The following is a 27,316-nucleotide window of genomic DNA, read 5'->3' as shown; positions in this document are numbered from 1 at the left end:
GAGTAAACTGTGCTATCAGGTAGTCTTCATCTAACTACTGATCTGTCTGAAAACATTCGGAACCTAATAATTCCAACAATAGTAAACTGTTACGTTGATGGAGGTTAGACATCCTGAAAACAAGCTACGCAAGATAAAAGTTATTCAAGCAACTTGATTGATTTTGGAGACGTTCAAGTTCAACACTGACGAATTCTACGTAAACGTCTGACCGTTTCCAAAATTTATCCAGTTGCTTGAGTACCTGTTACCTTACGAATAGCAAACTGTGCTATCAGTTAATCTTAATCTACCTACTAGTCTGTCTGAAAACGGAACCTAAAAATTCTAAACAAAAGTATACTGTTACGAAGAGGAACGTTAGATATCCAGCCAATAAGATACGCAAGTTAAAAGTTACTCAAGCAACTAGATATTTTTTGGAAACAGTCGAGACTGACAAAAGGTAGTGAGTGCTGCCTGAAACGTCGGACCGTTTCAAAAATCTATCCAGTTGCTTGAGTAACTGTTATCTTGCGAAGAGCAAACTGTGCAATCAGGTAGTCTTCATCTAACTAGTATTAATGCGTCTGAAAAGTGAAAAAGTACTGTGACCTTATTCCTTCATAGCCATCAGCAACACCGAGGTGACATTCTTCACAGCATCAGAAAGATTATGCGGTACCTTTACCATTAGGCGAATCGATTTTGTACCAACACAGGTGCGATAAATGTCACTTGCAGGGGTTTTTAACGACCGTTTCATGATCGATGTGTTTCTAACTATCTTTCCTAGCCTGTACCATTCATCTGTGTCATTCACCGGTGCCATGGCGAGACTTAGGCTAATATGATATGAAATGAGTTTATTTGTAAGTTCATGCCAGAGGGCTTATTGCAACATGTATATGAAACTGCATATAAAAAGGATACAGACAGTGCAAGATAACAATGCAAGCTAACAATCACTCACACTCACTCACTCTCTACCATAGTTTAGTCAGCCGTAGGTGCAGCATAGCGTTCAATAAAGGTTTTCCACTGCTGGCGGTCTTCTGCCAGCCTGGCCATCTGGTTGGCTGTATGGCCGGTCCACTCCAATGGTGACAAGTAAAACAAGTGAATATCCTAAAACTTCTACGGAATATAATCTAAGCTTTTTGGGTTTGACTTATCTTTTGGAAGCAGCGGTGTACGAAACGTCCCACCTTCTCTGCAATAAGCGGGATTTGAGATATTAACAGCAGGTTTGTAGTTATGTTTAGCCATACCTAGTATGGCTCAACATATTGTTTTTACTCATGTTTCTTCTCCTCCTTCTTCTTCTTTTCCTGTCAAATCTTCAAATCAAAAAATCTCTGTCATTTTTTGACCAAATGACCTGAAATTTGCTACAAAGGTAGTATTGGCAAATACCCCCAGCGGTTTTTTTTCATTTTTTCGATATTTACCTTGAAAGTTATTTTATTGAGGTTTTTCTTACCAAAAACGTACATTTTGGCCTCCTGTGCTCTGGAAATACATCAAAATGACCTGAAATTTGCTATGGGGGTACATTGAACAAATAGTCAAAGAACCCCATTCGCACTTTTGGCATACATCACTTCAAAATACGATTTTGCAGGGTATTTTGGGGAGAACATTGGGTATTTTCCTCATATGACCTAAAGGGTCAGTGACCCCAACCGCACCTGGCCTGCCTGTGACCCTTACAACCACCTGATTGGCCAATTTAGTTAATTAAGTTATCTTGCATTTCTGGCATGGCTTTGTTCACTCTTTTTTTAACAAAGATACACATCTCCAGTTCCTACTAGTATGTATTATGGAGAGACTAACTGTTTTTAAACTCAATTTTGGACTGGGGCGATCCATTTTTTTTAGTGGAAGTATTTTAGTATGGTCCATTGTAATTTGGGGACAGTCCATTTTTGGCATGGCGAGGAGTATGGCTAAACATGCTGTATTTGCTCGCAAATGTTGCCTTTCTAGTTTTCTTTTCGTCAGTAAACGTTTGAAAATTGTGGCGATGTTTAGTGGCTTCTTGAGATAGCTCTTTGCCTCATTCCTCAAAGGATCAGGAGGACATGCGGTACCCTAGGGGCGAATCAATTTTGTATCATCATTCAAAATATATATCATATATGATATAATATATGATATAATCATATATAATATATCCTCATCCCCTCAATGCTGGGATGCATTGCATTTATCCGTAAGCAATTATGAAATTAGGTCATACTAACTTTGAAAGTCCTTACCAATAAGTATTGATAAAACATATTTGTTTCCGTCAAAGACAGCTTGAAATGCATTTCATAGATGTCCATATCCTTTAGAATATACGTGTATCGACTCCAACTACTATATGTCAAAGGCTTTACAAGATACGAGCTTATGCATATCAAAGCAGGAGGAAAAAATCATTATATCCTTTGAAAAGGGCAGGGATGATGAAAAGGCGTTTAATTGATTCTGGTGGAGATGGCATCTTATGCCCATGGGTCGTTTTACTTTTTACCCCCCAAGAGGGACAAATTACTACGCGTGACTGGTAGCGGTATATGAATATTGTGAGAACCATTATTGTAAGTAGAGACATCTTTTGGTGCCATCTCCGTGAATATGTTTTGCTCTTGCAAAAGTAATTTTTGCATACGAATAAGTATTCATGCTAAAAAGTGTTGTCCGTCCATTCTCTTGCGAAATAATGTCATCTTTCGTCCAGAAATACAGTGTATTACACTGTATCAAATACAGATTCAAAGGTTCAATCAATGGCGATGAAAAGAAAACGCTTTGGGACAGGATTTCATATGCGAGAACAATAATCAACCTGGCCACTCATATAATTGGAATCTTTATATGGATACCAATATCCGATCCAGATGCCAGCTATCTTAACAAAAGTATTAAGATAACGTCCGATCCGATGAATATTGATATTTTCAATGAAGTCTGCGGGAGAGTGATTGGTATTTTGGTACTGTACCTATAGGGAGGAAGCTAACTCCCCTGACAGGGTAATAAAACTTAATGTACCATGCAGGGGTGGGGTTGTGATATTCCAGTCTATGACAAATTGAAATGATGATATTTAAGTTGGGCCTAAACTTAATCTGAGTTCATAGGCCATAACTGTAACTCGTTTCAATTTACGAGTCCCACCCAAGAACGCATGATAAAGATATCAGCTTCTTTATTTCGACTCGCAGAGTCGGGTAATATCCCCCAGACCTAATACAAGAGAAGAGAACGTTAAACGAACCAATTACAATTTTAATATGCACCTTTCAGTCTCTTTTAAATTTCTAAATGAAAATTTCCATCCTTTGTTCAGTTCCTGAAACAGCTTTATGGTAATATTTGTATTCAATATGAAACACTCATTGATCATAGTATGGCATTTATATTCGTATTGATGACAAAAAATATTAGTTAACCCCATCTATATTCACCATCGTCGTTTTCATTTTATAACCTGCAAACGTGTGAATATTACAAAACATCAATATTTATTAACACCAAATGGAGTACATTTTCTTTTCATATGTTTGCCACGAATATGTACCAATAAATTGTTACAATGTTCCTTATCAACAAAGTAATCCTTACCTTTAATTTGCTGCTGTGACATGGATTTCATGTTAACTTCATTACTAGGTGCTGGCAGCATACCGATAAGAGGCTACGTTTGATGAGATATGTTTTGATGACAACTGCAGATAATGAACATTTAGGTAGGGGGAACAGTAACCTTCATTAACATTGATCCGCTGGGTTCCATAAAACCGCCACTTTAAAAAAAGAACAGTGGGTTTGAGAGCTCTCTAATTCAGCAACCTGCAGGTGTACACAATTTAGATATACAGGATTGCGTTATACGGGTATACATTTGGTTGGAGATCTGTTTATGCTAGGGTGACATTTCCAAGCCGGGGCCCGGACGGGCAGTTTCCGGAACAAAATGTACGACATAAAAGAGACATAAACGTAAACATGGTTATTTATGAGCATGATTTGTGAATAATTTCTACATCAATTTTTATTTTATGTTCCCGCAAACAGCCCGGACGGGCCCCGGCTTGGAAATCTCACCCTAGCATCAGACGTATATTTTCAGGGTGGTGGACTTATGTACCCTGGTGGAATTATGCTGGTATATGTTAACAGCATCACTGACTATGTGGGCAATCGGCTGCAACAAATATATTTTGCACTCACCAAATCCACTCATCATCCACTTTAATAATATAAGCCGTTATGGTCCGATTTCTTTTTTATCGTTGCAACATTCCGATATGTGTTCCGAGCTGTTTTTGCATATGAATGCATTACGTAATCGTGGGAACCTAAGCAAGGGAGACCCATTTAGTGTAAATATTGGTCGGCCCCTAAATAATCAGTGCTCTTCTCCAGAGTGATGACTGGTCTATCCCTCACCCATATCTTGTATGTCTGTCTGACAGAGGGCGGAGCTTGGCGTGGAGTGTGTGAAATTCCGTGTGGTTGTTTTAACCCGGCATTGCTGCCCGCGTGAGCCACGCCAGGAGGGTGTGAGGCCGAGTGGACTGCACCAAAAACCTACCAACCATGGAGAGGATGGGCCTCATGTGGGGTGTTCTTCTAACAGCAATACTGCTGAGCGGACGGTACGTGTTAATACCTCATGCTTGTGTGTGGTACGGTCGTGGTGGGACGTGAATGAATGTTAATAACTTGTGTAGTTGAAGGATGGATGTGACACGTATGGGTAGAGTGTGGTGTCATCCTTCAACACTCGTTCATGGGCAATGTATTGCTGTGTTTGGTATCGCACTCTACCACTACCACTACCACCACCGGAAGTGGTCAGTGAGGTTTGTAAAAGGAAAGGGATGGTAACGTTACAACTATGGCAAAGTTCTTACCATAACGTTACATGTCGACGTTTTTGAGAAACCTGTACAGCAATTACACCATGAGGTAAAACTATTTTTGAAGTCGTGCGAAACCGATTATTTGAACCCTACATTTTCAAAAAGTGGACTGAATAACTGTTATAGTATAAGCAAATCGTTGTATAGGAGTTGTGCAACTACAAAATATTGCACGCACCATTATAAGTACGGCCTCTGACATCAATCTGCAGGTCCGAATATTATATCGGACCAGCTTCGATTATAGTTCCAGTGATATTATATCGGACCAGCTTCGATTATAGTTCCAGTGATATTATATCGGATCAGCTTCGATTATAGTGCCAGGGATATTATATTGGACCAGCTTATAGCTCCAGTGATATTATATCGGACCAGCTTCGATTATATTTCCAGTGATGTGACTAACAGAGTAAACTAACTCTATACAGACATGCAAATTGGCGCCAAGGGGTAGATAGAGATAACAACATGTTAGGAATTCTGAAGTTAAACCAAGTCAATGTAGCGCTACGTTGTGAAGAGGATATGGAAAAAGTGTAATATCTACCTATTCCAATTTTGAATTGATATCGGCAACCTTTCCATTTACCAACGCATCCAAAGAAATCCTATTGACTGTATCTGACAATGTCTGATATCGATATCATCAGACACGGCTATATTGAACCGGTACCAACGAACTGTGCTGTATGAAACGACAATCACAACGATGCATGGATGACTGCGTGGCCATGGCATAGATTGTTGGATATTTTTTCCTGTGTGCACATAAAGACGGAATAGGACTCATCGGTCAAAATGGTCAAAATGTTATAATAGGGATATGCTGTCGCTGACAAAAACCATCAACACCCCTAAGAATATTATCATACCATAATAGAATAGGATCCTGTGGTATACGTATTGTAATTTCTCATCCTTGCCTGATACGGACTTTGTATACGTATTGTAATCTCTCATCCTTGCCTGATACGGACCTTGCATACGTATTGAAATTTCTCATTCTTGCCTGATACGAACCTTGTATACGCATTGTAATTTCTCATCCTTGCCTTATAAGAACCTTGTATACGTATTGTAATTTCTCATCCTTGCCTGATACGAACCTTCTTCCAAAGCTTTCTTATGATACGGAGAAAACATTGATGTTGTTTACCTCTCTTGTTTGGAACTACACAACCAAGCAAATACACATATATACAGCTTACCATGCTTCCGTGGCAAATAAAGAAGAGCATTCCAGCGTTTGCTCCAATAACATCTATATACCAATAATCCTAGAAAAAGCACGAACATGAGTAAAGTGGTCGATCTATATCTAGTAGGTTCCCATACTTTAAAATCTCAGCTGGCGACTACTTTCTTTACAATATAGACATAATCATATCATAAGTGGTCCACGCCCCCGACAATGCAATAATGGCTTTCAACGTAATATAAGCTACCCAACATAAGATGTTTATGATTTAGGAAGTAGTCGGCACTGTCGGCGTGTTGAGAGAAAGGAAAAGCATGATTTGATATCGACATGCCCTGAACTAGCTTCAGTGAAACATTACCATTTTGAAAAACAGTCAGGTTATTTTTTTTTCTTGAAAACTGAAAGCCGTCTGGGACGTTTATGATTATTTATATCACAAATTAACCTATGAAAAGAAGTTGCCTAGGACTGACTTTATAATTAGGTCAAATGACCTAGAATGCCTTTGCACTTGTGTGTTATTTTCATTACGGTCATGGCCCCTCGCAAATGCCAAATTTGGAGGACTAGTGTTAACATTCTAGTTACCACCATGACAGTGATAAAGAGGTGCATTATTTTGACTTCAAGTATTCATATCAATGAATTCGAAAAATAAATTAGTATATTGTCTCTTTCGTCGACCATTCAATGTTCGTAAATTTGACACAATCATCTGACATATACATACCTTGCAGTTAATAGGCATAGCGTTAGCATTTATTTATTTATTATAAAAAATGAAAGTTTGTATAGTCTTGGTGTTAGCATACAGAAGAATTTCTATGAACTAGAACATGTTTGTAGGTACGTATGATAACTTTATTGCACAACAATTGTACAAGGTACAGAGTATGCCATCCACTGGTGCATAACTAAAGTTCTATTATGCTAATCGACCTATCTGATACAGTATGGTGTTGTAGTGTGTGATGACAATGGGATTTTACAGTTATTGGAGGTGTTTCTAACGTCTAGACATTCTTTAATATATTTTCCTATGTATACCATGCAGGGTTTGTCACATGTCATTATGTACTTAAATTTGCGATTCAAGTCCGGCTAGATCCATTGAGATAAATCCTGGTAAATACGGCGATAACATTGATTGGAGTGAATTACGTATATCAATATATTTGGGACATACGAACAAGAAGTGATATTCGTCTTCAATTAGCTCTGGAAAAAATGGACAAACCCGTATGCCTGTGTGCCGTTTGAATTTTCGCTAGGGGAACATCGTCCCATGGCGACCGCTTTGCGGTTAATTCCGGCGACTGAACGGTGCCAGATTTGTTCTAAGTAATCAAATGCAACGGATGACCCCCTCCCACCAATACATGAAACCAAATCCAATCCAACCAAAGGCCAAAGGCCAACTCATCGAATACCATGTCGCGGCTTGTTTACAACACTGACACCATTTTGGTCCACTCTGTATTACCATACGTCGTACATCATTATATCATGGAACCGGTGTGGATACTACACATATCGTGCGTTTAGTACTGTAACAATTCTTTGACATCCAAAACTTGGGCACCGCCTTATGTATCATATTGTGTTAATGACCCCTGTCGTCTGGTTTACGACATTGTCGCCACTTTGGTCCACTCTGGGTTACCATTTGTACACCATTGCAATGTTCATCACATTGTGGAATCGTTGTGGGTATTGCACATATCGTGCGAGTAGTACAGTTTTTGGCATCCAAAACTAGGGCATCGCATAATCATTGTGCTAATGGCCCTTGTTCTTTGGTTTACCACATTGTCCCCGCTGTCGCCAGACTGGATTTCCCTGTGTACAAAGGTTACTTATATTACTAGACTTGACTAGGTGTGGATATTACACATGTCGTGCATATATAGTACACTTCTTTGACATGCAAAACTAGGGCACCACCTAATGCATCGCTGTGTTAATGACCCGCCATTGTCGCCACTTTGGTCCACAGTGGATTTCCCTGTGCACACCACTTCAAGATTCCTTTAATAAAACAATCAATTTGGTATTTCACATGCCCTTTAACATTGTCTTTTGACCTTTAAAACTAGGACACCACTTTATACATCACTGTTTAATTTTGGTCTCTAAAAGCCAGACTGTCCATATTTTGCATTAAAGAACGTTTTTGAGTCGGAAACTTGTTTAAGTGGACAAGACCTGACAGAAATGGTGTACAATAGAGAATACTGGAAGCTAAAATTTGCGTATGCTCCAAACTTGTAAAGAGTACAAAACATGATTATGATTAAGTGTGACATAATAACCTACTAAGATTTTAAATATTTTTGTTTAATATTGTTTTGTTTTGTGACTCACACAGGACTAGGTCTAACTCGAAATTTATTTTTCCTCCAAACACCAAATGTTATTCTTTACCCTTCATCAGATAATAGATAACCTGATGTTATTACCACCCAGATGCTACCCACAATATATTCCTAACGCTCAATATCTTACAGTCTATGATTATGTATCAGTGGGTTTCCACAAGATGGAGTAGGTGATCCTGAGGCGAAATCCTATACTTAACCCTCATTTAGCTTCTCTAATCATCATTTAACATGCTGTATAATGTAACTAGGTTCGTTTCTTGGGAGTAATTCCTGTAAAACCTTACAAATCACCTTCCATGATGAGGCACAAGAGCGTAATGGATATCGGAGGCGGACCCAGTAAATACGTTCGTTTTTGACAAACTGAGTTTGATGAAGGTTATCTGAACAATCTGATCAGTGCATTTCCAGCAAGGAAATTACTGAAAGTTGGTTCATTTTCCCTCCAGGTAGATGCTGGAGATTTGGGGTAAAGCTGCGAATCAATTTTAGGCTTAGCCCTCCATGGACGTTTTTGAGATAATCAATTGGTGATGAACCGATAGTGAGAATGGAGTGAATTAGGCAACAGCACTATGGGGCCACCCATACCACAGTATAATACATCCTTAGAAGTCATTGGGCAGCAAAATCATTGAAACCGCAACTCCAATCTCTAACATCAAGAGAATGCGGTTACTGTAGTTGCTATCATCATGTACGTAGACATCAGAATATGCCTGGTAAATGCCGACTATTCACTATCAGTTGTTCTTAAGTTCATAACGTTTCTCCATCATCCAAAATTAAATCTTGCTTGTCAGATTTTTGCAGTGGGTATCGTCCGAAACATAAAAGATGGATTCTAGAATTTTAATAACTGTACTGGTCACAAAAAATGACAATCATAATGTATCATGATCCAAAATGAAATCATGACCGTCTAGTCTTTGCAGTGGACATCATCCGAAGCATACAGGGTGGATTCTGGAATTTTGATGACTGTACTGGTCACCAGGGGTGGGTACCGGACCTGGACCTGACCCTCTGGACCTGGACCGAACTCGGATTTTTTGTACCGGTACCCACCCCTACTGGTCACCGAATATGTCAGAATCACTTTACGTTGCAAATTTTATACCGAAAGTGCTTGGTTCCCGTAAGTAATATATCACGATATCAAACATGTCTTATGTTCCTCGTTTGAACAGTTGGACGTAGAATCCTATCCATCTCTCAAAAAAGTATTCCCAAGGAAATGAATATTCTTTTGAAACTAAAAACCCCTAGATATGCCTCTTGCAGTTTGCACACCCTGTGATTTCAGTCAATCAGTCACCTCATGTAGTGGTCCTTGCTGAATACGAAAAGGCCAGGGAAAGTTCAATCACGTATGAATGGTACCACAGTGTTGGCTACTGTCCAGACTTAAACACATTGATCTAGTCCACAATCTAATTTTAGCTAGAATCTGGTTCTGTGGAGTCGCCCTCTGCTACACATGCCATAAAATACAGCAGTGTAGATAGTGGTTATTGAACTCGTCAGATATGTTTTAACTTCTAGTTTATCACAATTTTATCAGTCTTCTCCTATTACATATACATCAATGGAAGTGTCAAACTGCGGATGGCAACATGATCTCTTAATGAAGCTTTACGATGTAACTGTAGGATTAGAGAACTAATGTATACGTGTGATAATGGCAATGACAGTTATGCTCCTTTTGGGATGCTTACATTAAAAAAATAACCCAACAGTGTTCATGTCAAATGTGTCGGGAAATGTTAGGTCATATGTCTAGCATTTACCAGATCCAATGTTATTATGTACGTGATTTTCCATTGATAAAAAAGCCATGCGGTACATTTACTAAGGTCCGATATTGACTGACTTCTTTCTGAAACTGTAAGATATAATTAGATCCTTTAAACTATGTGAACCAGTCAGAATTGCCTTGAAGAAAGTGACAGATGGTCACCGAAACGTCGGTGGAATAAATCTCTTGGTTGTGTAAAAAGAGTCTTTATATTCAATGACTTACCAACCCGAAACTATTCACGGATGACGAGTACTGGGGGACGTTGTGTTGGAGATCAGTTTGGACGTATATATCTTTTCACGGTGCTGGAATTATGTACCCTGTGGAATTATGTTACTGGATATTATATATTCTGCCTCAAACCAAGGAAGTTTTCTCAAACACAATGAATCAGACCGCTTCGTAAGTATATATGAGATAGAAAAGAAAGAAGGCAAATATAATTATAGTCTACTTATTGAATAATGGCGTTTGAATGCGTTCTCAGCCTCATCTTCGATCGTCTTGAGACTTAGTGGTCATCAATTAAAGTCATACTGTTTTATTATGTATGACATAATTGATGAAGATCGATTATGATGAACTGACAAAAGGGAGTCTTTTAAATGGGATTTCATGCAATTCGTTTACTAAAGCACACCGTTGGGAATGCTGTTGATGCAAAAGAATGAAATCTCGCAGGAATCGACCTTTTTGTTGTCAAATTGTTGAAAATTTTGAAATAAAACTTAACAAAAATGACATATACGTGCTTTAAAGGCAGCCCAAGCAAAATAAGGGCCCGAAATTCGGATTTGAAAGTCAATTTATTTTATCATTTCTATACATGATTAGTTCAAGCAACACCATCACAACTAGGGGTGGGTACCGGTACCGTGTACCGGTACAAAACCGGTATTTCTTAATGGACCGGTCCAAAAAAAACGGTCCGTAAAAATCAGTGGACCGGCCTATGGACCGATTAGAAAATTCATAGTGCCAGGCTACAAGCAGGCGGCAACATAACTGGTCTAAGAAAATGCAAAACAGCAGATTTAACGAGTCATTTTCGAAGACGTTAGCTTTGAATCATATAGAAACACTTAAAGGATGAGTAAACAGACGGCGAGGAGTGTATAGTTATAATCTTGAGACAAAGTGCAAACCTAAGAAATTATATCGTTCCAGACATGACGTTTGGAGACTTTTACGTGTGTCTCGCTCTGCAAAATATGATGTACTGCGACACTAGTATAATCAGGTACAGGTACAGGTCCGGACCTGGACCTGACCCTCTGGACCTGGACCGGACCTGAATTTTATGTACCGGTACCCACCCCTAATCACAACGTATAGCGACGTCCATGATGCAAAAAGATGACTACGTTGTAATGTAAAAACTGTTGCCGGGGTTTCTGTAGGCTCGCGAAACTAAGGGAATCATCGTATGGCCTGTTTTTGCACGGATTTAATATGCTCAAAGTATGAAGTTATTACACAGATTTTCTAGACAGTGTTAGTAAATGTCACTACAATAAAGATCTCAGCATTTTTTGTTGTTGCAATTTTTTTGTCCCTTATATTGCTTTGGTTGCCTTTAAAGACAGAACATTTCTTAATGTAATGTTTAAGAAAAAAGGTGACTTCAACTTATCAAAATTCCAGATGCGTCTCAAGACAACTGAACCCTTTCAACGTAAATCCTTGACGGCCTTCCCATTATTTACATCTGTGTCCAATTATGGAGCTGAATAGCAGTTGGGTGCGAGGATAATTGCATTGGAGAGGCTTGTGGCACGCTATACAACCTTCTGGGACAGGCTTGTTGTAACGTTCGGTGGAACTAATGTACTTTTTTCCATATGCTGCACTTTGTGTTCTGGAACCCTAGATTTCTAACCCAGAAAAGCAGACAAAATACATCTGATAGTAGGTTTGTGTCGTAAGTTGAGTTAGGATTGAAATGTTGATGAATGCACTTCAAGATATGATCTGAAAAGCCTAATCAATCTCATAACATTTTTATAATGAATATTTGATATTTTAAGATCAAATTGTCTGCGTCTTTCCTTTTCTCATTCTCCAGTGTCACCGATATCTTAAGAGCCATGTGTATCCGACTATCCATCTATCTAGTCTTAATGTATCGACAGAAAGCATTGATTTCGTTCTTATCTAATTTCTAACTTTTATTCGCTGAAATGGCGTTACAAGTGCCAATATCCAGGCGCCACACATGTGAATAAGGCTAGTAATTTCCATGCATAATTTAAAAATTAAAGAAAAAGTCGTTTCAGGTCAAGGGTAATCTCACTGATAAGACGACTGCCCAATACTGCATTGTGTTACGTTTCCCAAGATATAAAAGATTGACTGTCTTCATTTAGCTGGGTTACGTTATCGTGAGCATGCGTGACTTAAACCACTTACGATGTAAGCTGTAATTGCCTTGGTGGCTTTAATGGGTCCTTTTACGCACAAAGTAATTTGGTGTTAACATTGCTTATTAACTGGTTTCAATTGAGCAACAAAAGACTGTCCCAAATAACTCTTGTTTTCTTGTTAAAAGCCGTGTGATTAGATACATGTATTATTGTGCAATCAATGAAAACTTGGAAAGTCTTGAGAAAGTTTTTGTGTTTACGAAACTAGAATCAATCAAATAGTCTCGTAATCTTCTCTCCCTCTCTTTAATTTCTCTTTCTCTTTTTCTCTTTTTCTATTTCTCTCTCTCTCTCTCTCTCTCCCTCTCTCTCTCCATTTCTGACATGTCGATAAGACTAAGAAACACATAAGATTAAGATTGATGCTGGTTGCGTTACCATTTCACCCATACAGTCGCTAGGTTATAGGCATTTCTGCTGGCATAGCAAAGATAATGGCACCGTCTCAAGGAACCCATTTACCGTCATGGTCTAGTTGATGAATCATTGATGTCAGGAGGCGCACTGACCATCTGTAGATGAACATATTCCACCGTGGATTGCGTGCGCAGACAACCTTGAAATAAGACTGTCCAGTACCGTATTTGTCATTGAGTAGTGCTGGAGTAGGGATTTCCTGACCATTATCCCAAATTCCTGTACAACCTAACGCCGCAGCTTTACTGAAGGTACAAAAGATCTCCGCAGTAAAAGCCACCATTAGGTGTCATTAGGAGGTGTACTATAAAAAGCTTTTAAGGTAGTACGACGTATAAATGGATAAGGTCCTTCAGCTTCCTGTATGAAAACGGCAACATACCATGCATGGTTATCAACCATTTCTAAATCCATATGCTTTCAGATTTCTTAAACGTGTAACGCTGTTAAGTCTCTTGTTTGTTTGTTTATTTTCATTTATCCAGGGGGTACATATCGCCTGTAGCGGCGTTTTACAATGTGCGCTGGGGAGCAATGCCCACATTGTTCAAACTTGAATACATTTGTTTGATACATTCGAAAGCAACCATCGTTAAGAAGCGATGATCGCTGAATTTGCATTGTTCTCTATGCATATATGGTCTTCCTTGTTAGAGGCAAACAAGGCCATTGCATTCTCCGTTACTTTCTACTAGGAGTACATGCCATGCTCAACGTTTTTGCAGATAGGCATATTTCGAAATGTAAATAGATAAAATTATTGATTTGGACGCTTTTCAAGTCTATCGGCCGCACAGATGATGCAATATGGCAGTAAAATATCGACCCCACAAAAGTTCCCTTGGTCCACAAACTCTATGGGTGATATTGATTATAACCACCATGAGCATACTATCATGCCATCTGACAAAAAACTTACTTTCAAGCCAATTGATGAAGATATTTCTACAGATATCCATTCCCAAAGGCAACGAATATGTTACATACTATAGAAAGACGTTACGTTTGATTACATTGATTATTACCGTTATTATATGAGCGTTCAGCCATCCCATCTGATAAAAAGTTACTTCTCAGCATCTTGCTGAAGATGTTCCTATAGATATTCATTCCCTAAGGCAATGAATATATAACATGTTGTTGAAAGACGTTACGTTTGAGTACATTGATAATTAATGTCATGAGCGTACAGGCATTCCATCTGATGAAAACTTACTCCTCAGCATCTTGCTGACGATGTTCCTACAGACATTTATTCCCAAAGGCAACGAATATATAACAAACTGTAGAAATACGTTATGTTTGATTACATTGATAATGCTATTCCATCCGACAAAAGATTTTACTTCGAAGCCTATCACTGAAGCTATTTCTACAGATGTCTATTCCCAATGGTAACGATTATGTAACATACTGTAGAAATACGTTACGCTTGAGTTTGAATTCTTTATTTTAACATATAAAAACGAGCACATTTACATGAATGTGAAACAAAATGGTGACTGTCCAAGAGTGTGAAAAATATCATTGGCAGGCAAGCTGCTTCTGACAAACAAACTAGATAGCCGAAGGAGATCTGACTCTAGCACAGATTCTTAAGTCAGTAGATCTTATGAATTCTGAAGCACATTCGAAGAGAATGAACATCAATACTTTTATTGATTAGACGTCCATCCTGATCTGCTGATTAGTGCGTGATTAAGTGGCCGTTAAACTTAACCTACTAGAGTGGCTTTGATTAGTTCATTCATTTATATTTTATCATAGATCGAATTTCAACGAAGACAAACAATGCAATGAAAGTAAAACATTGAATTGGGTGACATATAGCCTAAAAGTAAAACATGTCAGACTGTGAATAATCAGACAGATAAAAGTGGATTTTTGATAATACCTATTAACCCTGGAGGCAGCAAGTGTTCGCCCCAATATAACTTTACGACTTTCCATATGGTCTACGAGGCCATCTATTGCTAACATTTTATTGCTTTCTTTATAAAACACACAGCGTTAAGCGTCATGCAGAATCAATCTTTTAACAGATGGACTAATGCACTATTTAGGACAATAAAATGCATGCAAATAAGATGGTATCACTACACTTTTTGAGCCATACAGTGGGGAATTATCACGATCAGATCATGAAAGATGTTATGAGCTGTTTGCACTATTTGTGAGCAGTTATTAGATATATACCAGCTGAAATCCACTCCTTCGACTGTTAGATCAAAGGGACAGATGTGCGATCCATCATTTCTCAACGGCAATTCAATTACTTCTAGACGAAACGATTGGTTATTGGCAGTGGGCACTCATGAACAGATGATCCTGGCCGATAAGGCGGGTGGTCGCGTCAACTGAGGCAGCAGCCATCGGCAGAGTGAATACAAATGTCTGGCACTTTTATGGGCTGACGCAGATAGAATACCGATTGCTTATACTGAAGTATTTTGTTTCCATTTATATAGTTTTACAGTGACCTAATTTTACCTCCATCAAAGAGTCTCCCATACCATCTCTGATCGATTTATTTGGCTACACGGTGACCTGGTTGTTTAGCTGGTTGGTTGGTTGATTGATTAATTGTATAGTTACTGAGCATGGAACTCTCATCCTAGTAATAGCCGCACATCCCTCACCGTCAGCTCCTTCAAAAATAAACTCTGCACATCACTCGGCAACAATTACTCTGCAAATAATGACTGACCTACCTCAAATATCAGATAACTCAGATGACATACTGTGTAATTTAAGTAACCTACGTAATGTGAACGAGTTTTGGCTTTGTTAACGATTTTGTATATTGCTTAGTTTCGTGCATTTCTTTTCCATATGCGCTTCAGTTTTGAGCTGTTTTTTTGTTAATTTTGCTTCTTCTATGTATATTAGTATTACGTTTTATGTGCGCCTTCATGATCTGTGAAAGTTTGTATTGAATTTTGAATATTTTTCCCAGGGCTAACCCTTTGTAATAGCCTTCGGCCAGTTGGGTAGCCCTGGCTGTACTTTTTACAGCCAAATAAATAAATCAAATCAATGCCAACTTGCAACTCTCCTGGTCTTCATATTTTGTTATCATTTTTTTCAAGTTTATATATCAAATTTTGCTACTTAAAAGTTATTCATCGTTTTCCTTTCGCCATCTCAGTATGTAAGGGACATTGGAATCTCAGCATTCTTAAATTTGCACAACATTAGCACCAACCTATGTGTCATTCGACAACAGGGTTCTTTTGTAACAAGTAGGATATATGCAACAGCAGCCGATAACAAGGATAGCAAGGCTCTTTATCAACAACCAGCAACACAAACGCAACCGCAACCGTCTGTCACCTTACTCAGGGCAGTTCTGACTGGAGTGGATTCTATGGTCCATATTTTGGGAACGCATTGTAAGCAGCGACACCTAGCATGCAGTGCGGTGGAATAGCGCCAGTCAAAATTGTCCTAAGGAAGGTCCAAGACGGTCACCGAAACGTCCGCGGCTGCCGTTATAAATATCCTGTTCGGGAATAGAGAACCATGTTATCTAGTGAGTTTCCTATCTAATTGAATTATTCGTATATGTTTAATTATGTTACAACGTTGTTTTGTTTTCTAGCTTTCAGGTTGAATGCAGGCATCACACGCGTAAACAGAGTCCTGAAAACGAGGAGTCGAGTAGGTTACTTGTCAGGAGCACACGAGATGATACCGGAAAGGCTGGTGGGCAAAATCTAAATAAAGCATGAAACAAACGTCACTAAAACATGATTAAGATATCCGCTGATTTAGAAATCCTACATGTAATGTTTTTTGATAGTGACGTGTTTCCAATTGTTTGGTATCGTCAACTACTTACTATATATAGTTATTGCACATTGCATAAGTTCGAGAATGACCGTTACCTATTAGCAGAGAAGTGATATCAAATGATAGGGAATTTCGTTTCTATAAAAACTTTCATGATTTTATCATTCCATTACCAGCTTAGTATGGAAGTTCATTGGCATGAAAGTTGGTTAAGTACATAATGAGAAATAAACTGTTCTCCAACTCAAAAAAAAAAATACTCACCGGAATTTTCAACTGAATTACTCGGTCTTCATTAGCTATTTGACCCAAGTGCTGTAGACACGTGATTACGCACGTGTGACGTCAGCACTGGGTCAAAGATTGTCGTAAGTATGTACCGCCCCCCGTCCCGGTTGAGAGTACTAACTTCTTTCTACCCTGCAGACGCCGCCAACGAGATATCAAAGCTGTCCAACAGGTGCGTAATTTTCTTTGAAAGGGCGATAAAGTATGCTCTGAACAGCCGTCTCTTACTCCTGTTTGCACCACTCTGACCTGTCCACAGCACCGTTTCGACTTACCCTAGCCTCGTGTTTCCATTCCAGACTAGCCATTCCTACCTTACTGCCCAAAGCGGTAACACCGATGGCGTGAGTATGCCACTAATACACGGTAACGGCACCTGGCGGCCCTGAGCAGGACCGCAGCCAATCATTCAAATAAAACCTGCACTAAACCCTACCCTATGACAGCACCCTTTCCACTGCACGAAATGGCCTCTTGACGTGATCTGGAACCTAAGATTCGGAAGAATCCGAACGGATCCGGGGCCGTGTATTTCTCGGCAGGCTAATGCGCATCCAAATATTAGGACTCAAGTTACCACTTACACAACTTGTGTAAGTACGTATACGTACTTACACAACTCAAATATGCAAGTGGTACCTTGAGTCCCAATATTTGGATGTCTATTTGCCTGCCGAGAAATACACGGCCCCGGATCCGTCCATATTCTTCCGGATCTTAGGTTCCGGATCACGTCAGGATACTTCAGGATACTTCAGGATCCGAGGCCATTTCGTGCAGTGTTCTGTCATTATTTTTGCATTTTCCTCCCTGATTCTCCGATAATATTTAGCTATACTTACGGTTTATAACACACCGCATTTATTTAACTGGCTTCTTATTGCAAGATGCCTAACGACAAATTAACGTTCACACAAAATGTGATAGTATCAATACACGAAGTATATGCGCATAAGAATATGATGTTAAAACTAGTACTTTTATTGTCTAGAGTTGGAAAAAGTGAAAGCTTACTGGTTTCAAGAATATGCTTACACTATGGTAGGCCTGTCTTTCTCCATTATTTTGTACAATGTCAACATGGAAACATTTCATGACTTGAAGGATTCTCCACCTCAACGACATAGATGCTGCACTGATGTTCTGTTCAGTTTAGCATTGCACTCTCGCTGTGAAAACCTTTCTGTCAAACCCCTGCACGCTATCCTGTCATCTATTACCTAACCTGTAATACATTCAGAGACTCACAACCATCGCAAACTAACTGCTTTTTCATATTTTTCAGCACGCTGCAACCCAATAGCTACTTAATCTATTACGTAGTGGTACTAACACATTTTCAGATTATGACGTATTTCTTTGTCATCACCATTTACATAGATAATCATCTATTCGTACATCAAAATGCGGTTTCTCCTAATTTTTTGGCAAATTAAGATAATGAGCATTGATTATTTTCACCAGAATTGTCTAGATATCCATAATAGATTATTGAAATAGTATATGCATACTGATCATAGAAAGAACCACTAGAAATATGAGCAAAGTAGATTGGGGTCCATTTGGACCCCATATAGCCAGATTCCTCGCTAAAATGTATCGGTCGGATAAGGGTTACGCTTGTAGTTAATGTTGATTAATCTATCACAATAAACTGTCTCCGTTTTGAATGTTTTCCTGTCCAGAACTACGCCGGTGACCCCCACTATGGTGTTCCTCAACATCTTGGATAATTACGACCAACGGCTGCGGCCCAACTTTAAAGGCATGTCTTAGATCACTAGCTTTCATCTGACACATGGTTTTAAATACATTTGTAATTGTTTTGTATCTATCATTTATTGACAAACACTAGTATTTGAGTAGTCTCTTGTGACAACAACGTCAATCACTACCCATTGTCACAAGTATACCTTCTATTCTACTTGCAATACGCCTTTGGGTTTGAAAATAAATAATTTGATGAATTTATATTTCTGAATTATAGGGGAAGAAGAATTTAATTGCGCGGCAATTGTAACTGGTACAATGTATGGCAACTTACGTACATGAGAATTGAACTATTGCTTATTGTTGACAAATATTTAATCTAATCTATGACTAACAGTAAAATGATGTATAGAATAATGTACATGCTAACGCCCTAGAATACAATACGTTGGCAACAGTATGCTGTGTCAGGAATGTATGATATTGTCTCGTTGTTGCACAGAGTTATAAAATAATGATTAAACCAACTCGATTATAACACTATATCGAAAACGTGTGCTAGCCCTTATTGTATTGTATTAATAATTAGGATGTTAAGTTTTATTGTATACTTCTACTTTGTGTTATGTTTACGAATTCTTGCCATACTTTGTACCATGTACAATTGTCGTGCAATAAAGTTATTCTCTCCTGCTAAGAATGAGATCACTAACATGCCCTCATGCCACCTTCCAGGTCCTCCTGTGCAGGTCTACTGCTCAGCGTACATAAACAGCATCAGCTCTATATCGGAAGAATCAATGGTAGGTCTGAAACATTTCATGCTAATCGATGTTTCACGGTATCAGCATATTTAAGACACTTCCTGAACACTCGCTGACGTGGCATCAAATATATGCAGGCAATGTGATACGTTTCATTTTTTTGGGGGGTAACCGATGCCACCGCTAATCTTCAAGCAGAGGTTCGGCTCCGGAATATTTTTGACGTGTTTTATACGTTTCTGTCGGGTTTTCTATTTTGTTCCAATTTCGTATGTCTGCCAGCCAAAGAAAACGGCCCAAAATAGAAAGCCAAATACTGAAACGCCTACTTATTCTAGGGTCACATTTTTCAGCCGGGGCCCGGTCGGCCTGTTTGCGGAAACACGAAATCATAGTGTATCTCAATGAATGTGCACAAGCTATGCTCTTAAATAATGTTTGGTACATTATGTGCTTTTCGTTGTCTTTTATATCATACTTAACGCTCCCAAAGACTGACCGGCCGGGCCCCGGCTGGGAAATGTGACCCAAGTATAACACGTCAAAAACAAGCCGGAGCTGAACATGTGCTTGCAATGGAGAGTACGCTATTGTCAGGTATTTTTCAATTGCAGTGCGTCCATATATCCTTCATATCTTGGTCTGTGCACTTGCAGGACTACACTGTTATGCTGTTTCTTCGCCAAAGATGGAACGACCCAAGATTCGTGTACAACGACTACAACGACAGTATTACCCTGTATGAAAAGGTCCTAGACAAGATATGGGTGCCAGATATCTACTTTGTGAACGAGAAAGGAGCGCCGTTTGAATCGACTAGTGGACATAGCACCCTGCTTCGGATACATCCCAATGGAGACGTGCTGTACAGTGCTAAGTATGTTACAAAGTGTTGTCTTCAAGACTGAGAGAACGCTTATCCATTGTGAGATGCTCTGGACACTCTGTGGATATCAGTGGATAAGTGATTGATAAAAAACGAGAGCTCCGAATGTGCCTCTGTTTGGCATATAATGAGTTTCGTTATAACATACTTTCGAACTTTATGCTCTAGCTACTCTCCAAGCAGAGGTTGGTGGAGAAGATTGTGACCATTTTTTATCAAATGTGCCGTTTTCTGTTGGAACTCTCCATCAAATCTCTCTTGGTGGAGAGTGCCCACAGAAGCGGCATATAATAAAAGGTCACAATCTTCTCCGCCAGCCTCTGCTTGGAGAGTAGCTCTAGCATGATTTACAGTAACAAGCAAAATATTTCGCAACCTTTCACAGTTGTCTTTTATCTTGTCTAGTCTGTTTGTTGTCATCTGAAGCATGCTTCACATTTTCGTTTTTTTGTTGCCAACACATTCTTCTGAAAAATTACTACCCGCATTCGATGCTATTCCTTTGATGCAAATGAGTTGAACTTACACTGATATCTTGCAGAAAGACTATCTTACTGGCTTGTCCGATGAATTTCCAACTGTTCCCCATGGACAACCAAGTGTGCAAAATTAAGATGGAGAGCTGTAAGTATAAACTCGATCCTTGATTGTAAAAGAAAAGTCCAGTATCTTATACTTCCTTATCCATGAAGGTCCTTCAGATATGGATTGTGCTCCTGATAATTATCAAGATAATGTTGATAAGAATTATAGAAACGTATTGTTTACCTATCTGTTTATTAGTTTTGTTGTTTAACACACATAGCTAGGGCTGCCCACTTGCAACTAGGCTGTGGATATCACAAAGGGCTAGCTCTGCTGACAATAACAAGACGAAACGATGGAATTAGACATGGACAGATGAACAAGCTATGACAATATTCTTAAGTACATAAAATCTATAAATATCATAGGAACGCAGCTTTGTTCAATTCCTTTTCAGTTTGTGTATCATTTAACTAGCGATTGAATGTTGGAAATCATGATACCTAAAACGTGTGATTTTGTAAACAGGGGTAAGCATATCAATCTACGCCTACTTACTAGATACTAATTACACCATTGACTTTATTTTAGATGGACATACCACCAAGGATATAGAAATCTGGTGGTCCAGAGAAGATGCTGTTCTCATCAGCGAGGAGATCCAAATGCCGGATTACGATTTGGTTACCTGGACAATAAACAACTATTGTGACAGCCATCACACAACAGGTAGCGCTTTTGGTCATTTGTGTATTTACAACGTCGGACGATTTCAGATTATAAGATGATTTACTTATACTATTAACAGCTCAACTGTGATGAATCATTTTACATTGGTTAAAAATTCTATGTGGCTCTATGAAAACAAGTTATCAACTTAAGCGCAGTGCTACGTTGTCTTTGTCCTAAAGCAAATCATAAAAAAAACATATATCAAAACAGTTCGCTATGTAATTTATAAGGAAAAGGAAAATGACTGATGTTTGATCTAAAACACCCCTACAGTGCATTTTCTGGTGTCCAAGTTTCTTGGTAGAAATGCCATGTGCAGACACACATTCGTACAGCAATATGATGGTATTATTTAACACTGTACTACTAGTAACTGCTATTTCCTTTTTCCCCTAGGTACATACTCGTGCATAGAAGCCAAGCTGTTTCTTATCAGGCACATTGGATACTACCTTATTCAACACTACATACCCAGGTAATATACTTCTGATCCCTTACAATACCATACACATTCGGTTGTTCAATGACTTACTGGCATTCATTGATTTGCATGCGAGGGGTGATCAATTAGTTCTAAACCTCACCAAGAAATAAGGTATGAAATTCAAATTTCGTAAAATAATTGTATAAATTTTAGTTTGAAGTCCACCAAATTTAAAATCATTGATGTCATTACTTTCAAGTTGACATCCTTTTCAAAATCAGTAGGTAAGTAGCAAGAAAACAAGGGGGAACTGTTATCAGAGCTGTGTGCGTCGTGTTTCTTATGTCATGACATCCTCGAAGACATTTTCAACATGTTTGATGAGAATTCTCTTTGTAGTTCAACTAGAAAAGACTGGATATCTGACTTTCAGCAGAGCAAGTTGACCGTGTACATGTCACAGCTCAATTGTACATTGTTTGTCCTTCTGTCTTACCTAATGCACTGGGATGCCGCCTGCAAAGTAATGATCACAATGATTTAAATTTTCGTAGCCATGTCCCAAAATTTGAGTTGTGCACCTTAATTATTAAGAAGGCTTATAATTTATTTATGATCCAATCATTTATCGTCAGGTCTCACTCAAGGATTTATGCTCGGGCAATGAATTTCACTATTTTATTTTTCAGCATCTTGATCGTAGTGCTATCGTGGTTATCTTTCTGGATCAGTCCTGAGATCGCCCCCGCCCGGGTGGCACTTGGCATCACCACCGTGCTCACCTCCACCACGCTTACCGCAGTATCCCGTAGTGCCATGCCTAGGTACAGAGGTTTTCGTAGTGCTAGGGTCACATTTCCAAACCGGGGCCCGGTCGGGCTGTTTACGGGAACGAAAAATCGAAGTGTATGCCAATGAATATACAAATATGAAACGAGTGTAGGCAGGCCTCGCACAACCTACATACAGCAGCTGTGTGAGGACGCAGGCTGCAATTTAGAAGAACTGCCAAAAACAAGGGAGGACTGGAGGAGGAGGGTGATGTTTATCCATGATACTCTCACGACAAGATAATGATGATACACATATCATTCTCATGATTATTGTTTCTTCGTTTTGTGTGCTTTGGTATTTTATATGATAATTTTTGTTCCCGCAAACTACTCGACCAGCCCCGACCATATCATAACTTCGTATTCAAGACTAACTGAAAGAAAGAAAGTCGATTAGCGATAGAAAATGATTGGTAAAGTTTGAAAGCTACATTTGTTTTGTGCTATTCTTATCAACTACCCTCATATTAGATATTGATAAAAAGTTGTTTCCCAAACAAGAGTTTTAATGTTGATAAATCGTTTCAGCGCTTTTGGGCTCAATAGGTTATAATGACACTATTCAAAAGTTCAACATGACGTTGTATTCTTAATGTATAAGGAGAGCACTTAGTCAAATGACTAACTTTTAATGTGACGCGCCCCTACATTGCATATACATTCTCTAATACTAGTATCTGAGTCATTGCCAGAAAAGCTATGTGCATATTTACAAAAAAAATAAACGTCATTCCTCGTCCTCAGTCTGAGGTTCGACCGGTTATGGTACAGCTGTATGCTGATATTATTGACTCTTCCAGTAATAATGATAATAATGATGATGATGATGATAGTATAAACTTTATTAACAAAATTTCAGACGTACACAGTCTGAATTAGTATGGCAATTTACATCATCAGTCACTACGAATTTAAAAAGAATCTTGTCCTAAGATTGATCTACTAGTATCATAAAAACACTTACAATAATCAAACGACTGCTATGGTAAAATGCATGGTACAACGAAGATATAATGAAGACAAATGTAATCAGCAATATTGTTGGATTATCCTCGTGTGAACTACTCACTTCATTTGAAATACTAAGGTACTGATGGTAAGATGCAGATGGACATGAAGTTTGACACTGAGAGGCATTTCGTGCTTGCAATTGAGAAACACATATCTAATGAGAACAAATTGTGTTCACGTAACAATTGACATCAATTATCTATGAGCAGTTAACGAACTGAACAGGTATCAAGAATCAATGGCCTCTTGTCTTTTGCAAACCTCAGGTTTTCCTACGTTCGAGCCATAGATGTTTGGATGATGACCTGTGGTCTCTTCATCTTCGCCGCATTGGTCGAGTTTGCAGTAGTCCACTTTATCTTCAAACGAGATAAGAAGTTTGCCGTCAGCCGCAGAGCTCGAGAGATGTCAAAACTACTGCCGCGTAAGAAGAAGGCAACCGATAAGAAAGAAGTCGCCTCTGAGGATGCAGTTGTTGAAAACGAGGTTAGTTTTCATTCACTTTCAACTCACCCTCCTAAAAGCAGGACCCCTATCGCTCGATTCGTTGACTCGCTCGCGTAGGGGCCCTGCTCTTTAGCCTCCGTAGACACGGTTCTGGCGACGTTACTGACAGTTGCTAATGAATATTTAATGAGCTATCCTTATTTGGCACAATTTGGCGGTTAATTTGTTCTGAACCTAAAGTAACGATGTGGGATGTTACCTGATTGGTTGATAGCTTCCCAGCGTCCTTTGCGCTTTTGCTCCAGATGAGGTTTAGCAAACCCTCTGATTGGCTGAAGCTGTTTTGGTGGTGACGGCGTCAGGACCGTGTCTACCGGGTCTAAAGAGCAGGGCCCCTACGCGAGCGAGCCAACGAATCGAGCGATAGGGGTCCTGCTTTAAGGAGAGTGTTTCAACTTATCACAATCTTTGTCAAAAGCCTTTGCGACGTTGCTTGATAGTCTTTTCTTGCGAGGATGTATTTTTCATACATAAAGAAAGTTGAGGAAATGTAGGTGCGTACAGGGATACTCCAATGGCACCATAGTACGGCACTATCAACAATAAACTTGTTCGCACTTCCGAGTACGCATGCGCGGCGACAGGAATTGTGGGTAATTACTCAAAGGATCCTGACTTGTAAACTATTCTCCTCTCCACCATTGTCTCGATTTGCATAACAATGCCTAGGCGTGTTTTGCTTATTTCCAAGAGGCCTTCACCTTTGACATATTACCCACAATTCCTGTCGCCACCCATGCGTACTCGAAAGTATGAACGAGCTTGTAGGTCTGGATAATATGATTGTTGAAGCCAACCAGACGATGTATAATGAAGGACAATTTCTAAAGGTGTAATTCTGAACCAATAGTCATTGATTCTTTGATTCAGGTGGATTTCAAGCCAGACAGAGGCATGTCATCACCGGAGCCTGACCAGGACGTTGTTGTAGCGGAGGAAAAGACACACCGCACGCCTGGCGAGATCAAGGCCCTCTACATGCGACGAGCCCGGCGAATAGACTACTACTCTAGGCTACTTTTCCCATTGCTGTTCACCGTTTTCAACATTCTGTACTGGTCTGTGTACCTTTCTTGGTATCATTGAAGAGCTGAATGACGATAGTATTTGAAAAATCTAAAATAATGTTGTTGTTTTTTTGTTCAGCAGCCGGAAAAGATGATTGCAACAGGCTGCAATTATCTCCCCTCTTCCCAAACCACTTGATATGTCTGATTCCACAAGAAGAAGAATTCTACTTGCCTTATAATTGTAAACTTAGCATGATCACTCGAAAATTTCTCACAGTGGTTTTTAATTTTGCAATGATCTCATTTTTTTTAAAGAGTGACTGCCTGCGCCCATCAGTGTAGACAAATCAAAATATACTCACATGTAAGGAAAATACATCTACGTCCAGCCACCTATCAGGACCGACCCAGTATCGCACGAACAATAGATATCAACTGTACAGATGGCATGCGAGAATTACAAAAAGAACAATACTATACCATTAGGCTTGCTCCTGAGGCGTCGCCAAAAACACTAATGAAAGCAATGATCACAAAGGGAACGCAAGCTTTGCAACAATATTAATGATACACAAGCAATCGATGTAATTTCGTGGAAGTGGAGAATTTCTACTTGATACATATCAGAACGAATTGAATCAAGATACATATTATACTGTACAGGTGCTAATTATAATAATATGAAGGAATTGTCGCTACTCAACAAAAACGTCAAGGGCAGGGCAATGCATTGCCGTTAGGGAAAACATTAACGAGGAGATGAAATTATTATGATACAAACAGATATGATATGATATGATGTGTTGTGTACTTGTGTGTACATGTGAAAGTTGTATGTGTTCTACTCCGCACATAACCTATGCACTAAATATAATAAGAATGCAAATGCGATGAACATACCATTTTTTACGGTACCACTGTATATAAGCTACCGAATTTGAATATGTTATCTCTAGAACTTGGAATTTCATTACGCATTTTTGCGTAACTGACTGCTGAGACTATGGTGCTGTTCATTTTTGTGTCATTCGTGAGCAGATGTCGCGATACTTGGAAAGACGTCCCAGACGCTTCTTCCACAGTTGGCCTCTGTTTTTGTTATGCCACCCTAGTTTTGAATAAAAAGACTCTTTTTTACACAACCAAGAAATTTATTCCATCGACGTTTAAGTGTAACACATACACAACTATCGATCAAAAAACAATGCAACGATGATCGATAGTTGTGTATGTGTAACACTTCTGTACGTTTGGGACCGCATAGTGATGTCATCCCCTGTGATTGTACATATGTAAATACTTTGCGTTTGGGAATGCATCTGATTATTATGTATTAGCAGCGAGACCTGTGCTGAATTACTATGTGAACCAGTCAGAATGAAGAAGGTGAGAGATGGTCACCGAAACGTCGGTGGAATAGATCTCTTGGTTGTGTAAAAAAGAGTCTTTTTATTCAATGACTTACCAACCTGATGAAACTCTTCTCCCACCCTAATTTTGTTGTCGACTGTTGTAACGCACATTTCGTGTTACGCTAAGGAGTTTCTAAACCCTTCTTGTTTACACTACATTGCGTAGGTTCAAAATATATCAGAGCGCGTCAATAATAATATTTAGAGCATTTGTTTCTTAAATCTCACAACTCCCTTGTGAAAGTCAAACTTCGTACTTACCAGATATGAGCTTTTAAAAGATAGCAATATGCAA

The 27,316-nt window shown here is 39.0% G+C and overlaps 1 protein-coding gene across 1 annotated transcript; it reads left to right on the top strand.

Annotated features, from left to right (window-relative positions):
* The first annotated feature begins 4,376 nt into the window (after positions 1-4,376).
* On the top strand, positions 4,377-25,685 carry LOC136423310 (glycine receptor subunit alphaZ1-like). The gene is made up of 13 exons (XM_066411434.1): positions 4,377-4,634; positions 16,729-16,832; positions 17,346-17,379; positions 17,507-17,551; positions 18,893-18,972; positions 19,653-19,720; positions 20,338-20,558; positions 21,109-21,191; positions 21,684-21,821; positions 22,221-22,299; positions 22,938-23,072; positions 24,359-24,578; positions 25,470-25,685. Exons 1-13 carry the CDS (start codon positions 4,576-4,578, stop codon positions 25,683-25,685), a joined length of 1,482 nt encoding a protein of 493 aa, XP_066267531.1. The 5' UTR covers positions 4,377-4,575.
* The last annotated feature ends 1,631 nt before the right edge of the window (positions 25,686-27,316 follow it).

This window comes from Branchiostoma lanceolatum, chromosome 17 (genome assembly GCF_035083965.1).
Source record: "Branchiostoma lanceolatum isolate klBraLanc5 chromosome 17, klBraLanc5.hap2, whole genome shotgun sequence".
Classification (NCBI taxonomy): domain Eukaryota; kingdom Metazoa; phylum Chordata; class Leptocardii; order Amphioxiformes; family Branchiostomatidae; genus Branchiostoma; species Branchiostoma lanceolatum.
Note: the sequence above shows the minus strand (reverse complement) of the source record. Positions and strands in the feature narration are given on the sequence as shown.

Excerpts from the sequence above, each read along its gene's own strand:
- LOC136423310 (XM_066411434.1), top strand. The coding sequence starts at position 4,576 with ATGGAGAGGATGGGCCTCATGTGGGGTGTTCTTCTAACAGCAATACTG. Across the intron at positions 18,973-19,652 it reads GCTGCGGCCCAACTTTAAAG|GTCCTCCTGTGCAGGTCTAC; the intron begins GCATGTCTTAGA and ends GCCACCTTCCAG. Across the intron at positions 21,192-21,683 it reads CAAAATTAAGATGGAGAGCT|ATGGACATACCACCAAGGAT; the intron begins GTAAGTATAAAC and ends ACTTTATTTTAG.